General features: G+C 45.6%; 1 protein-coding gene across 8 annotated transcripts in view; it reads left to right on the forward strand.

Annotated features, from left to right (window-relative positions):
• LOC139275011 (ETS-related transcription factor Elf-1-like) overlaps positions 1–15927 on the forward strand; it is a 256795-nt gene that overhangs the window by 226805 nt on the left and 14063 nt on the right. For all 8 annotated transcript variants that reach the window (XM_070891865.1, XM_070891871.1, XM_070891868.1 and 5 more), the window contains one exon: positions 10430–10948. In XM_070891865.1, coding sequence (XP_070747966.1) covers positions 10430–10948 — 519 coding nt within the window. The remainder of the gene's footprint in view (positions 1–10429; positions 10949–15927) is intronic.

A 15927-nucleotide genomic window follows, 5' to 3' on the forward strand; every position in this document is an offset into this window, starting at 1 on the left:
ATGGCTTACCCCTTATCCTTAGACTGTGACCCCTGGTTCTGGACTTCCCTAACATTGGGAACATTCTTCCTGCATCTAACCTGTCTAAACCCATCAGAATTTTAAACGTTTCTATGAGGTCCCCTCTCATTCTTCTGAACTCCAGTGAATACAAGCCCAGTTGATCCAGTCTTTCTTGATATGTCAGTCCCGCTGGATGGCGGGACTGACAGTCCCCATATCTTCCTCACTGACAGTCATACCCATCTGTCCCTGACCACAGATTGAATTTGAATTGATTAATTTAATTGGTGTGACTAGCTTCTGGATCGCAGCATCCAGGTAACTCTACCCCCTCCTTGATTTGTCACAGCACCTGCAGCTCAGATTCCAGCTCATCAACACTGAGCCGAAGTTCCTCGTGCTGCAGACATTTGCTGCAGATGTGGTAGCCGTGAACCGCAATGGCGTCCACCAGCTTCCACATGTTGCAGCAGTGACGGATCATCTGCCCTGCCATTAATTAATTAGATTTAGTTTTTAGTTATTAATCCCGGCCCCTAATTTAAGGCCCTTAATTTAAAGCAAGAAAAGAGAGAGAGAAACTCACCAACCAATCACTTCCCTGCCTTCCTGTGATGTCGAATGTTCTCCTTTGTCGCCCTCTCTGAGCTGCTCGTGCTGCTCCCTGCCGTGGCTGGCTGTTCGCTCTTTCATGCTCCGCTACTGCTCAGGTGCTAGGTCGGGGGGGTCGGCGATAAAATAAATCAAACTAAACAAGACTGTTACATAGAGACTGAGAGGACCTACTTGTATTTAACAGTGGTTAACAGATGGTGGTACACTGGGTCTACTCAAAACCATTATCTCTACATCATTCTTGCATCATCCAGGACTTAAATGCAGGTAGCCGTGATTCACAGGTTGTTCGGCAGGTAAGAATGTGATCAGTATTAGTTGCTCAGAATAGACATGAGAATTGTTCAAATGGTGTTTCCCTAATTACCAAATTTGTACTGACTGCAGCATAGAATTAATAAGATAATGGAATCAAAACAAAATGAAAGTTCTAAGAAACTTGAACAAAAATAATTCTCGTCACAGGGCAATGGATTATTCAGGCTGGGAGAGACACTGAGTTCTTGCATCTGTTCCCGAGATTATTGGATTGCGCCCAACAAAACTATTCTCGGGAAGACTTACCATATTGGTGATCAATCAACTTCTCAATGCACTAAACTGGACATTTCCAGAGCTTGCATAGTGGGTCCATTTGAGGATAGATGTCGTGCTCCGAGTTACCAGTAGAGTCCTTCCTTTTGTTTTCTCCCAGACTCTTGCTATAGTGCATTTCCTCACATTGAGACACAGAGCCTTCAGACTTGTTTTTTTAACACTCTTTGTTCTTTTAGAATTATGTTGTAATGTGGCTCTTTTTGATTTTTGCCTTTAATTTCTCTACCCTCCACTTTTACTTATCTCCTTTCTACCTTTTTGCTTCTGACCCCATTTTACTTCCCTCTGTCTCCCTGCATAGGTTCCCATCCCCCTGTTCTATTAGTTTAAATCCTCCCCAACAGCACTAGCAAACACCCCCCCACTAGGACAATGGTTCCAGTCCTGCCCAGGTGCAGACCGTCCGGTTTGGACTGGTCCCACCTCCCCCAGAACCAGTTCCAATGTCCCAGGAATTTGAATCCCTCCCTCTTGCACCATTCCTCAAGCCACATATTCATCTAAACTATCCTGCTATTCCTACTCTGACTAGCACGTGGCACTGGTAGCAATCCCGAGATTACTACCTTTGAGGTCCAACTTTTTAATTTAACTCCTAGCTCCCCAAATTCAGCTTGTAGGCCCTCATCCCGCTTTTTACCTATATCGTTGGTACCTATATGTACCATGACCGCTGGCTGTTGACACTCCCATACAGAATGCCCTGCAGCCGCTCCAAGACATCTTTGACCCTTGCATCATACCACCCTGGAGGCTCGTTTGCAGCCGCAGAAATGCCTATCTATTCCCCTTATAATAGAATCCCCTACAACTATAGCTCTTCCACTCTTTTTCCTGCCCTCCTGCACAGCAGAGCCACCCATGGTGCCATGAACTTGGCTGCTGCTGCCTTCCCCTGATGAGCCATCTCCCCCAACAGTACCCAAAGTGGTATATCTGTTTTGGAGGGAGTCAACCACAGGGGACCCCTGCACTACCTTCCTTCCACTGCTCTTCCTGATGGTCACTCATTCCCTATCTGCCTGTGTAACCTTTACCTGCGGTGTGACCAACTCACTAACCATGCTATTCACGACATACTCAGCATCGCGGATGCTCCAGAGTGAATCCATGCGCAGCTCCAGTGCTGCAAAGCGGTCTGTCAGGAGTTGCAGCTGGATACACTTCCCACACACATAGGGACACTAGAAGCATTCCTTATTTCCCGCATAGCACAGGAGGAGCATGACACAGGTCTGGGCTCTCCTGCCATGACTTAACTCTTTAAATTACTTAATTTGGCAACAATGACCAGGTTTCTTACTGCTATGAAAAGATAAAGAAAAATAAAGCTACTCACCAATCAACCAGCCAATCATTTACCCTCTTGGCTGTGACGTCACACTTCGATTACTTTTTACTTCTTTCTTACTTTTGACCCTGCTGCAGCTTGCTGCCCCTCCGATGGCCGCTGCTCCCCGACTGCCGCTGACCCCGGACTGCCACTGGGCCTTTATAGGCCACCGCTGCTCCGACGACGACCGCTGCTCCCTGACTGCCGCCGACCCCGAACTGCTGCTGGGCCTTTATAGGCCGCCACTGGGCCTTTATAGGTCACCGCTGCTCCCCGAAAGGAACACAATCTTAGCACAATCAGAAAGCACTTTTTCAAACAAAGGGTAGTGGAACTCTGGAACTCGCTCCCCAAAAAGGTTGTGGATGCTAGGCCAATTGAAATTTTCAAGACTGAGATCGAAAGATTTTTATTGGGTAAATGGTAGGTAAATTAAGTTGGGTACAGATCAGCCATGATTTAATTGAATGATGGAGCTGGTTCCAGCAACTGAATGGCTTACTACAGTTCCTATGTTTCCATGTATCTGTTTATGAAGGCCCCTTCAATTGGTTCCCCTGCATCCTGTCTTATCTATCTCCGTGTCGTCCAACAGAAATCGCTGACTAGATATAGGCATGGCTACAGCAACACTGTTTTAGCCACATACACTAATTTTAGTAGAAAATGCCAATGATGTCACTAATGTCAAGTGTCCCACTGCTTCTCAGAGAAGCTCCATAGACCACATTTAGTGACATGACCTCAGACTGGACTGCAAGCGTGTCAAATTCAGGAAGCAACACGTAGGGCTAAAACAGAGAGAACCATTTTCTAGTCTACAGTGAAGTTTTGAGGCGTGAATTTTTTCAGTAACACCTGTCACTGAGCCGTGAACAAATTCAAACCTTTCCCGTGCTGAACAAGAAACTAGTATGTCGGTTCCTTTGATCATTGTCATTTCATAGCACTTCTAACTGCTGCATATTGCTGGGCTTTTCAGTGCTCAAAATACTTCTGAAGATTAACAATCATGAGTTGGTGGATAGGAATACCTAAAATAAAATATATATATATATGATATTATTGGAAGTGGATATGGGTCTGAAATCATTTAAGAAAAGCGACCTAACCCAAATAATCGTTGCGCGGTAGGGAAAAGTTAACAAGACATCATAGGTCGAAAATCCCGGCCTCGCCGGGCGCATACGAAGTGCGCACAGACCAGGGCGAGGCCTTGCAAAAGCCGATTTTCGGGATACGATGCACATGCGCCGAAAACTGATGCTTCCGATCTGTCAAGATTTCTCTAGACAGATTGTCCGCATCCCCGGGGGAAGGACGTCCGCGCAGGAGAGATTGGGCTATTTGCCCAACTCTTGTCCAGCGAATGTCCTTCAAACTTTTATGTCTGGTAAAAACAGGTGTATAGTCTACTTTTATCAGCGTAACACTTTTAAAACATATAAATATTAAATTTAAATGCTCATTTTTATATTAAAAACTGTCCATTAAGGTAAGTTTATTTTTAACCCAATTAAAGCACATTAAAAAAATGTTTTAAATGTTTTTTTCTAAAACATTTAATTATTTTTAATTTCAATTAATTTTAAATATGTGAGGTGGTTTGTTTATTATGCTATGTTTCGGTGTTTTTAAGGGGGTTTTCTCATTGATAGTAATAGGAGTCTGTGCAAACGGAGCTCTCATTTTTATCAATGAGAATATTACTTAGTGATTGCTGGTCCAGGCCCACGTGACTCCAGCATGTACATACGTACATACGTACGTACCTGAAAGACATCTTCCCATGTGCTGCACAGCGAATCTATTCCTCCGACCGGAATCCTACGTTCCTCTGGGACCACTGGGTACTTTCATAGATTTTTTTCGGGTCGGAGGCATTCGTATGAAGAAAATCTCCGACCGCAATTTTCCCCTCCATAAGTTATATAATTGTCATAACATAATATAACTGGGGACGACTGTAAAAAAAAACATTTCACAAAACTGTGTTCTGGTGTTTGTTGGAAGCTCAGAGGACTTGCAATTGTACTGCAGTTCAAATTACACTCCAGGACAAGAGGACATAATCTAGACATACACTCCAGGGCAGTACTAAGGGAGTGCAGCATTGTTGGTGCTTCTGCAGAGGACACTCCAGTGTACAGCATAGAAGGAGCATCTTGAGGCAATAACCAATGTAGCACAGCTGGCGTTTCGACTCTGGGAGACTGGGCAGGGTGAAGGCCACATTCTTCAGCTAAAACATTGAACAAAAGCTCCTGTCTATTTGTTCCAGCCATTAGTGTTGAAGTTGCCATAAACCCATTTGAAGATGAGGATGTTTCCTCCTAGACCAATACCAAATAAAACCAGGCCATTATGCTGATTCCAGGAGCAGGAGTTTGGTTTTCTCAAACAGTGCTGTAATCTTCTATCACTGGATAGATAAAGCCCCTTCAGAATACCATTTTTTTAAGGGAAGGGCTACTGTTATCTTAAAATATTCATCTGTTTTAAACAGAATGTACTTTAATGTTGAAGAAAAATAATTTCTTTTTCATGTTTGAGATACTTGGCCCATTTCTGAATAAGGATCTGCAGCATGCGTTAATGAAGTAACTCTCCACCTGAATAATTAGGACGCAACTGCTGTTAACGAAATAGTAGTAGCTCATGCGCAATTCCAGTGTTTTTTGTTTGTTCTCACAGAAATATAGAAAATAGGTGCAGGAGTAGGCCATTCGGCCCTTCGATCCTGCACCCCCATTCACTAAGATCATGGCTAATCATTCACCTCAGTACCCTTTTCCTTCTTTCTCTATATACCCCTTAATCTAGCCGGAAGGGTCATACCTAACTCCCTCTTGAATATATCCAACAAACTGGCATCACCAACTCTGCGGTAGAGAATTCCACAGGTTAACAACTCTGAGTGAAGAAGTTTCTCCTCATCTCAGTCCTAAATGGCTTACCCCTTATCCTTAGACTGTGACCCCTGGTTCTGGACTTCCCCAACATCGGGTACATTCTTCCTGCATCTAACCTGTCCAGTCCCGTCAGAATTTTATGTTTCTGAGATCCCCTCTCATCCTTCTAAACTCCAGTGAATACAGGCCCAGTTGGTCCAGTCTCCTCAAATGTCAGTCCTGCCATCCCGGGAATCAGTCTGGTGAACCTTCGCTGCACTCCCTCAATAGCAAGAACGTCCTTCCTCAGATTAGGAGACCAAAACTGAACACAATATTCCAGGTGAGGCCTCACCAAGGCCCTGCACATCTGCAGTAAGACCTCCCTGCTCCTATACGCCAATCTCCTAGCTATGAAGGCCAACATACCATTTGCCTTCTTCACCGCCTGCTGTACCTGCATGCCAATTTTCAATGACTGATGTACCATGACACCCAGGTCTCGTTGCACCTCCCCTTTTTCTAATCTGCCGTCATTGAGATGATATTCTGCCCTCGTGTTTTTGCCACCAAAGTGGATAACCTCACATTTATCCACATTATACTGCATCTGCCATGCATTTGCCCACTCACCTAACCTGTCCAAGTCACCCTGCAGCCTCTTAGCATCCTCCTCGCAGCTCACATCGCCACCCAGTTTAGTGTCATCTACAAACTTGGAGATATTACACTCAATTCCTTCATCTAAATCATTGATGTATATTGTAAATAGCTGGGGTCCCAGCACTGAGCCCTGCGGCACCCCACTAGTCACTGCCTGCCATTCTGAAAAGTACCCATTTATCCCACCTCTGCTTCCTGTCTGCCAACCAGTTCTCTATCCACGTCAGTACATTACCCCCAATAACATGTGCTTTAATTTTGCACACCAATCTCTTGTGTGGGACCTTGTCAAAAGCCTTTTGAAAGTTCAAATACACCAAATCCACTGGTTCTCCCTTGTCCACTCTGCTAGTTACATCCTCAAAAACTTCTAGAAGATTTGTCAAGCATGATTTCCCTTTCATAAATCCATGCTGACTTGGACCGATCCTGTCACTGCTTTCCAAATGTACTGCTATTTCATCTTTGATAATTGATTCCAACATTTTCCCCACTACTGATGTCAGGCTAACCGGTCTATATTTACCCATTTTCTCTCTTTTTTTCCCCCCCCCCCCTTTTTTTTTTAAAAGTGGTGTTACATTAGCTACCCTCCAGTCCATAGGAACTGATGCAGAGTTGATAGACTGTTGGAAAATGATCACCAATGCATCAACTATTTCTATGGCCACTTCCTTAAGTACTCTGGAATGCAGACTATCAGGCCCTGGGGATTTATCGGGCTTCAATCCCATCAATTTTCCGAACACAGTTTCCTGACTTAAAGATTTCCTTCAGTTCCTCCTTCTCACTAGACCCTCGGTCCGCTAGCATTTCCGGAAGGTTATTTGTGTCTTCCTTAGTGAAGACAGAACCAAAGTATTTGTTCAACTGGTCTGCCATTTCTTTGTTCCCCATTATAAATTCACCTGATTCTGACTGCAAGGGACCTACTTTTGTCTTCACTCATCTTTTTCTCTGCAAAAGCATCTATAAATATTTGGTCAGTTTTTATGTTCACAGCAAGCTTCTTCTCGTAATCTATTTTCCCCCTCCTAATTAAACCCTTTGTCCTCCAATAGAAATAGTGATCATTTTCCAACAGTCTATCGACTCTGGATCAGTTCCTATGGATTGGAGGGTAGCTAATGTAACACCACTTTTTAAAAAAGGAGGGAGCGAGAAAACGGGTAATTATAGACCAGTTAGCTTGACATCAGTAGTGGGCAAAATGTTGGAATCAATTATTAAGGATGAAATAGCAGCACATTTGGAAAGCAGTGACCGGATCGGTCCAAGTCAGCATGAATTTATGAAAGGGAAATCGGGCTTGACGAATCTTCTGGAATGTTTTGAGGATGTAACTAGCAGAGTAGACAAGGGAGAACCAGTGAATGTGGTGTATTTGGACTTTAAAAAGGCTTTTGACAATGTTCCACACAAGACATTGGTGTGCAAAATCAAAGCGCATGGTATTGGGGGTAATGTACTGATGTGGATAGAGAACTGGTTGGCAGACAGGAAGCAGAGAGTCAGAATAAACAGGTCCTTTTCAGAATGGCAGGTAGTGACTACTGGAGTGCCGCAGGGCTCAGTGCTGGGACCCCAGCTCTTCACAATATACATTAACAATTTATATGAAGGAATTGAGTGTAATATCTCCAAGTTTGCAGACGACACTAAACTGGGTGGTGGTGTGAGCTGCGAGGAGGATGCTAAGAGGCTGCAGGGTGACTTGGTTAGCTGAGTGGGCAAATGCATGGCAGATGCAGTATAATGTGGATAACTGTGAGGTTATCCACTTTGGTGGCAAAAACACGAGGGCAGAATATCATCTCAATGATGGCAGATTAGAAAAAGGGGAGGTGCAACGAGACCTGGGTGTCATGGTACATCAGTCATTGAAAATTGGCATGCAGGTTCAGCAGGCAGTAGAAGGAGGCAAATGGTATGTTGGCCTTTATAGCTTGGGGATTGGCGTATAGGAGCAGGGAGGTCTTACTGCAGATGTGCAGGGCCTTGGTGAGGCCTCACCTGGAATATTGTGTTCAGTTTTGGTCTCCTAATCTGAGGAAGGATGTTCTTGTTATTGAGGGAGTGCAGCGAAGGTTCACCAGACTGATTCCAGGGATGGCTGGACTGTCCTATGAGGAGAGACTGGATCAACTGGTCTTTTATTCACTGGAGTTCAGAAGGATGAGAGGGGATCTCATAGAAACGTACAAGATTCTGACTGGACAGGACAGGTTAGATGCGGGAAGAATGTTCCCGATGTTGGGGAAGTCCAGAACCAGGAGACATAGTCTTAGGATAAGGGGTAGGCCATTTCGGACTGAGATGAGGAGAAACTTCTTCACTCAGAGAGTTGTTAACCTGTGGAATTTCCTGCCGCAGAGAATTGTTGATGCCAGTTCATTGGATATATTCAAGAGGGAGTTAGATATGACCCTTATGGCCAAGGGGATCAAGGGGTATGGAGAGAAAGCAGGAAAGGGGTACTGAGGGAATGATCAGACATGATCTTATTCAATGGCGGTGCAGGCTCGAAGGGCCAAATGGCTACTCCTGCACCTATTTTCTATGTTTCTATGTCCTCCTCTGCTGAATTCTAAATTTCTCCCAGTCCTCAAGTTTGCTGCTTTTTCTGGCCAATTTATATGCCTCTTCCTTGGATTTAACACTATCCTTAATTTCCCTTGTTAGCCACGGTTGAGCCACCTTCCCCGTTTTATTTTTACTCCAGACAGGGATGTACAATTGTTCATCCATGTGATCTTTAAATTTTTGCCATTGCCTATCCACAGTCAGCCCTTTAGGTATCATTCGCCAGTCTATTCTAGCCAATTCACATTTCATACCATCGAAGTTACCTTTCCTTAAGTTCAGGACCCTAGTCTCTGAATTAACTGTGTCACTCTCCATCTTAGCAAAGAATTCTACCATTTTATGGTCACTCTTCCCCAAAGGGCCTTGCACAAAAAGATTGCTAATTAGTCCTTTCTCATTACACATCACCCAGTTTAGGATGGCCAGCCCTCTAGTTGGTTCCTTGACATATTGGTGTAGAAAACCATCCCTAATACACTCCAGGAAATCCTCCTCCACCGTATTGCTACCAGTTTGGTTAGCCCAGTCAATATGTAGATTAAAGTCGCCCATGATAACTGCTGTACCTTTATTGCATGCATGCCTAATTTCTTGTTTGATGATGTCCCCAACTTCACTACTACTGTTTGGTGGTCTGTACACAACTCCCACTAGCGTTTTCTGCCCTTTGGTATTCCGCATCTCCACCCATACAGATTCCACATCATCCAAGCTAATGTCCTTCCTTACTATTGCGTTAATTTCCTCTTTAACCAGCAACGCTACCCCACCTCCTTTTCCTTTCTGTCTATCCTCCCTAAATGTTGACTATCCCTGGATGTTGAGTTCCCAGCCTTGATCACCTTGGCGCCATGTCTCCGTGATGCCAATTATATCATATTCATTATGATATGCGCAGTTAATTCGTCCACATTATTACGAATACGCCTTGCATTGAGGCACAGAGCCTTCAGGTTTGTCTTTTTAACACACTTTGCCCCTTTAGAATATTGCTGTAATGTGGCCCTTTTTGATTTTTGCCTTGGGTTTCTCTGCCCTCCACTTTTACTTTTCTTTTCGCCAGACTTCCTACAGATTAGGGAGAGGGAAGGGTAAGGGGTTGAAATTTCAGGTATTGTGAGATCTGTATTGTGACTTGAAGGTGATATTAGGATGTTGGCAGTTTGTGAGACTTTTATTGTACTCTGGCCGAGTGTGTTTATCGCTGCCTGGTGCTCTGCACAAGACAGTGGCGACGGTGTGATTAATTCATCAGAATGAATTGCTAAAACTTCCAGTACAATTTAATGAGGAAATGTACTTGAGGGTGATATTAGGATGTTGTCAGCTTGAGAGAGTTTTATTGCACTCTCGCCGAATGTGCTTATCGCTGTCGGCTCCTCTGTGTTGTGGTGAACATTACTTTTTCATATTTGGGACCTATCATTTATGCGCAGAATGCTTCAAATCCATGTATCCATATGTAGACTGGACGGTAGATTTGTTTCGTGCACAATGGTATTTTATGGGAATATTTCAGAGTTTGTGGATCTTGACCTTTTTCTATTATAAGAGATTGTAGTTCTGTATTTTATGGTTTTTTTGTTCACACTAACATGCACTGTGGTGCAAGGATTGTCTAGATGACATTTTTATTCTAGAATTTCTGGAAATGCTGATTTTACTGTATCTTAGTAGTTGTAAGTGACACATTTGTATATCTATTATCCAGATTTGAATAATTATATGCTTTCATCTGCAGGTATTATTACCAAAGAGGAATCCTTGCCAAAGTGGAGGGACAGCGTTTAGTCTACCAGTTCAAAGAGATGCCCAAGAACCTGGTGTGCATTGATGATGATGACCCGAGCTCCAGTTCTGAAACCCAGGAGAGTCCTCCTAATTTTGCAGCCTATATGCTTCCTGCAGATTCGGCAACGCATTCGTCTACAAAAGTCCCACCATCCAGTCATATCCAAACCCAGCAACCCAGGGTTACTTCACACCTGACGTCGGGTGCTAGGAAAGCATCACCCCAGCCTACTACTGTAGGCAACTCCGTGAAGGCAGCATACGGCGGGGAAACTGTGCAACGGTCAGTGCACCTACTGCCACCAGAAATGCTGAAAGCTGTTCAGACCCTTCACAAGGTGCAGCAAACCAGCGTTCTCAAGACTGTGCAGGTCGTACAGTCAGCTCCGCCTCTTCATGAAGGGCAAAAGGTCATCACCAGAAATGTTCCGGTCGCTGCATCGATGATCACGTCAACACAGACAGTGAGGTAAAGGGAAAGCAGTGTTGTAAGATTGAGCTTGTAAAGAGAACAAAGGGCCGAAGCCAATCTCTTGAGTAGGTGAAATGATAAACGGATTCGATTAAGGTCGATACAGAGAAACTATTTTCTCTGGTGGGGGCGACGATCCAGAACAAGGGGGCACAATCTTATAATTAGAGCCAGAACCTTCAGGAGGGAAATTATGAAGCTCTTTTTCACAGTGTAGTGGAAATCTGGAACACTCCCCACTTGCCCTGAAGGCTGTGGACCCTGGGACAATTGGAGCTTTCAAGACTGAGATCAAAAGAGTATTGTTAGGTCAGAGTTTCAGGGGATAAGGAGCAACGGTGTGTAAATGGAGTTGAGGTACAGATCAGCCATGATCTAATTGAATGGTGCAACAGGCTCGAGGGGCTGAATGGCCCACTGTTCCTATGTAGGTGCTGCAATCTAGTGGTTCATTGTCACACAGGTTAATCTGATTTCTCGACTAGGTCGAGCTCTTGAAACCAGAGCCCCAGAAAGATGATTCTATTACAAAGGGAATTGCTCATGTTAGTTTTACTGAGTTCATTGAATCTCACATTTGATTTCTGTGTAGTTATAAATGAATGGTTGTCATGTTTACTTTAGTACTATTTGTTTTTGCATAGATTCTATAAACTTTAATCTCGCAAATGTAGGATTGTGTCTTGAGGATTTGGATACATTTGTCCTGTTTCAGTTGTGTATTTTTTTGGTTTAAAAAAAAAATTGTTGTATAGCATAGTTTGTTTCCATACTATGTAGCAGACAGCGGAAGGAGCATGCGGCAAACCAGGCTCCCTACCCACCTCTTCCCTCAACGACGATCTGTCCCACCTGTGACAGAGACTGTGGTTCTCATATTGGACTGTTCAGCCATCTAGTGACTCATGCTAAGAGTGGAAGCAAGTCTTCCTTGATTCCGAGGGACTGCCCATGATGATTGTTTCCATACTTATATTACAACCATAAAAAGCTAGGGGTTTTGATGAGTTACAACAACAACTTTATTTATATAGTGCCTTTAACATAGTGAAATGTCCCAAGACGCTTCACAGGAGTATTATGAGATAAAACATTTGACACCGAGCCGCATAAGTAGAAATTAGTGCAAGTGACCATCATAGGCAGTTCCTCGGAATCGAGGAAGGCTTGCTTCCACTCCCAAAGTGAGTTCTTTGATGGCTGAACAGTCCGATACGCGAGCCACAGACCCTGTCACAGGTGGGACAGACATTCGTCGAGGGAAGAGGTCGGTTTGTCGCGCGCTCCTTCTGCTGTCTGCGCTTGGCCTCTTCACGTTCTTTGCGTTGAAACTCGAAGAGCTCAACGCCCTCCCGGATGCACTTTCTCCACCTCGGGCGGTCTTCGGCCAGGGTCTCCCAGATGTCAGTGGTGATGTCGCACTTTACCAGGGAGGCTTTGAGGGTGTCCTTGTAATGTTTCCGCTGCCCACCTTTGGCTCATTTACCACGAAGGAGCTCCGCATAAAGCATTTGCTTTGGGAGTCTCTTATCTGGCATGCAAACTATGTGGCCTGCCCAGCAAAGCTGATAGAGTGTGGTCAGTGCTTCAATACTGGGGATGTTAGCCTGGTCGAGGACATTGATGTTGGTGCACCTGTCCTCCCAGGGGATTTGCAGGATCTTGCAGCGACATTGTTGGTGATATATCTCCAGTGACTTGAGATGCCTTCTATACATCGTCCATGCAGGAGGGCGGGTATTACTACAGCCCTGTAGACCATGAGCTTGGTGGTAGAGTTGAGGGTCTGGTCTTCAAACACACTTTTTCTCAGACAGCCAAAGGCTGCACTGGCACACTGGAGGCGATGATGAATCTCCGCATCAATGTCTGTCTTTGTTGATAAGAGGCTCCCAAGAAATGGGAAATAGTACACGTTGTCGAGGGCCGCGCCATGAATCTTGATGATTGGAGGGCAGTGCTGTGCGGCGGTGACAGGCTGGTGGAGGACCTTTGTCTTACGGATGTGAAGCGTAAGGCCCATGCTTTCATATGTCTCAGTGAATACATTGACTATATCCTGGAGTTCAGCCTCTGAATGTGTGCAGATGCAGGCGTAGTCCGCATACTGCAGCTCAATGACAGAGGGTAGGGTAATCTTGGACCTAGCCTGGAGGCGGAGTAGGTTAAACAGCGTCCCACTGGTTCTGTAGTTTCGTTCTACTCCAGCGGAGAGCTTGTTGATTGTGAGGTGGAGCATGGCAGCGACGAAGATTGAGAAGAGGGTTGGAGCGATGACGCAGCCCTGTTTGACCCCGGTCCAGACGTGAATTGGGTCTGTAATGGATCCATTGGTAAGGATCACGGCCTGCATGTCATCGTGAAGCAGGCGAAGGATGTTGACAAGCTTTTGGGGGCATCCGAAATGGAGGAGGACGCTCCGTAGACCCTCACGGTTGACAGTGTCAAAGGCCTTTGTAAGATCGATAAAAGCCATGTATAAGGGCTGGTGCTGCTCCCTGCATTTTTCCTGCAGCTGTTGCGCTGCAAAGATCTTGTCTGTTGTGCACCGTAGGGGACAAAATCCGCATTGAGATTGCGGGAGGAGCTCCTCGGCCACAAGGACAAGTCGATTTAGGAGAACTCTAGCGACAACTTTCCCAGTGGATGATAGCAGGGAGATTCCCCTGTAGTTGCCGCAGTCGGACTTGTCCCCTTTTATGAAATGGTCACGATCGCTCAGAGCCCCCGGCATGCTCTCCTCCCTCCAGATGAGAGAGATGAGGTCATGTAACCACGCCAACAGGGCCTCTCCGCCATACTTTAGCGCCTCAGCAGGGATTGCGTCCGCACCCGTAGCCTTGTTATTCTTCAGCTGTTTTATGGCTTTGCAACGTTGGAGTTTCACTGAGTTGGCGGGTCGCATGCTGCGGGATGGAATCGAGAACACTCGAGTCAAAGGCAGAGTTTCGATTGAGGAGATCTTCGAAGTGCTCCTTCCATTGGGCCCTGACAGCCTTGGTGTCCTTGATGAGTGTTTCCCCATTCTTGGCCAGGAGTGGGCTGGGGCCTTGGGAGTTTGGACCGCAGATGGCCTTGATTGCAGTGAAGAATCCCCGCATATCGTGGCTGTCGGCCAGTTGTTGTATCTCCTGTGTTTTTTCCATCCACCACCTGTTCTTTAGGTCCCGGATCCATCATCAACATGAACATTGCCCCAAAGCAGAGGGGACAGCAGAAGCAGTTCTGCAAAAAAGTTCATGCCGGGGCACTTAGAGACCCAGCTAAGAGAGCCCTATACAGCCAATGTCTCACAGCCAATCTGGCATGCCTTAATGACCCTGAAATGCTGAATACCCACAGCGCTTGGTCTACCCTCCAGGCCTCTGTAACCAGTGCCTGTGAAGAGATACTTGGTCATTCAACCAGAAAATATCAGGACTGGTTTGATGAAAATGATCAGGTGATCGAAGAGCTAATGGATCGCAAGCGCAAAGCATTTCTGAGCCTCAAGCAATAATCCAATTCGGGAGCTGCGAAACAACATTACAAGTGACCAAAAGCTTTAAAGAGCATCTTGAAGGAGGAAAGAGAGATTTAGACAGGGAGTTCCAGAGCTTGGGGGCCTAGACAACAGAAAGCTCAACCAATGGTTGAGCGATTATAATCAGGGATGCTCAAGAGGGCAAAATTAGAGGAGCACAGACATCTTGAGGGGCGGGAGGGGGAGGGTGGGGATAGGGCGGCTGGAGTAGATTAGAGATACGGAGGGACGAGGCCATGGAAGGAATTGAAAATAAGGATGAGACTTTTGAAATCGAGGCATTGGTTAACCAGAAGCCAATGTAGGTCAGTGAGCACAGGGGTGATGGGTGAGTGGGACTTGGTGCCAGTTAGGACACGGGCAGCCAAGGTTTGGATCACCTCTAGTTTATGTAGGGTAGAATGTGGGAGGCCAGCCAGGAGTGCATTGGAATAGTCAGGTCTAGAGGTAACAAAGGCGTGGATGAGGGTTTCAGCAGCAGATGAGGTGAGGCAAGGGCAGAAATGAGTGATGTTACAGAGATGGAAATAGGCAGGCTCAGTTAGGCTGTGGATATGTGGTCAAAAGTCAAGTCTGGTTCAGCCTTGGACAGAATTTGGGGAGAGGGATGGAGTCAGTGGCTAGGGAATGGAGTTTGTGGCGGGGACCAAAAACAATGGCTTCCCTTTTCCCAATATTCAATTGGAGAAAATTTCTGCTCATCCAGAACTGGATGTCCAACAAGCAGTCTGACAATTTAGAGACTGTGGAGGGGTCGAATGAAGCGGTAGTGAGGTAGGGCTGGGTGTCATCAGCGTACTTGTGGAAACTGACATTGCGTTTTCGGATGATGTCGCCAAGGGGCAACATGTAAATGAGAAATAGGAGGGGACAAAGGATAGACTCTTGGGGGACACCAGAGGTAACAATGCAGGGGGGCAGGAAGAGAAGCCGTTGCAGGTGATTATCTGGCTACGATTAGATAGGTAAGAATAGAACCAGGCAAGTGCAATCTCACCCAGCTGGACAACGGTGGAGAGCCATTGGAGAAGGATGGAGTGGTCGACCGTGTCAATGTTGCAGATGAGTCAAGAAGGATGAGGAGGGATAGTTTGCCTTTGCCACAGTCACAAAGAATGTCATTTGTGATATTGATGAGAGCCGTTTCGGTACTGAGGCAGGCGTGGAAACCAGATTGGAGGGATTTAACATGGAATTGCGAGAAAGATAAGCACAGATTTGGGAGGTGAAAACACGTTCAAGGACATTGGAGCGGAAAGGGAGGTTGGAGATGGGACAGTTGTATGCAAGGAGGAGGGATCGAGTGTTGTTTTTTTGCGGAGAGGGTTGATGACGGCAGATTTGAGAGAGAGTGGGACAGTACTTGAGGAGAGAGAACCGTTAACAATGTCAGCTAACATGGGAGTCAGAAAAGGAAGTTGGATGGTCAGCAGTTTGGTGGGAATAGGGCCAA

The sequence above is a fragment of the Pristiophorus japonicus genome, chromosome 10, assembly GCF_044704955.1.
Source record: "Pristiophorus japonicus isolate sPriJap1 chromosome 10, sPriJap1.hap1, whole genome shotgun sequence".
Lineage (NCBI taxonomy): Eukaryota > Metazoa > Chordata > Chondrichthyes > Pristiophoridae > Pristiophorus > Pristiophorus japonicus.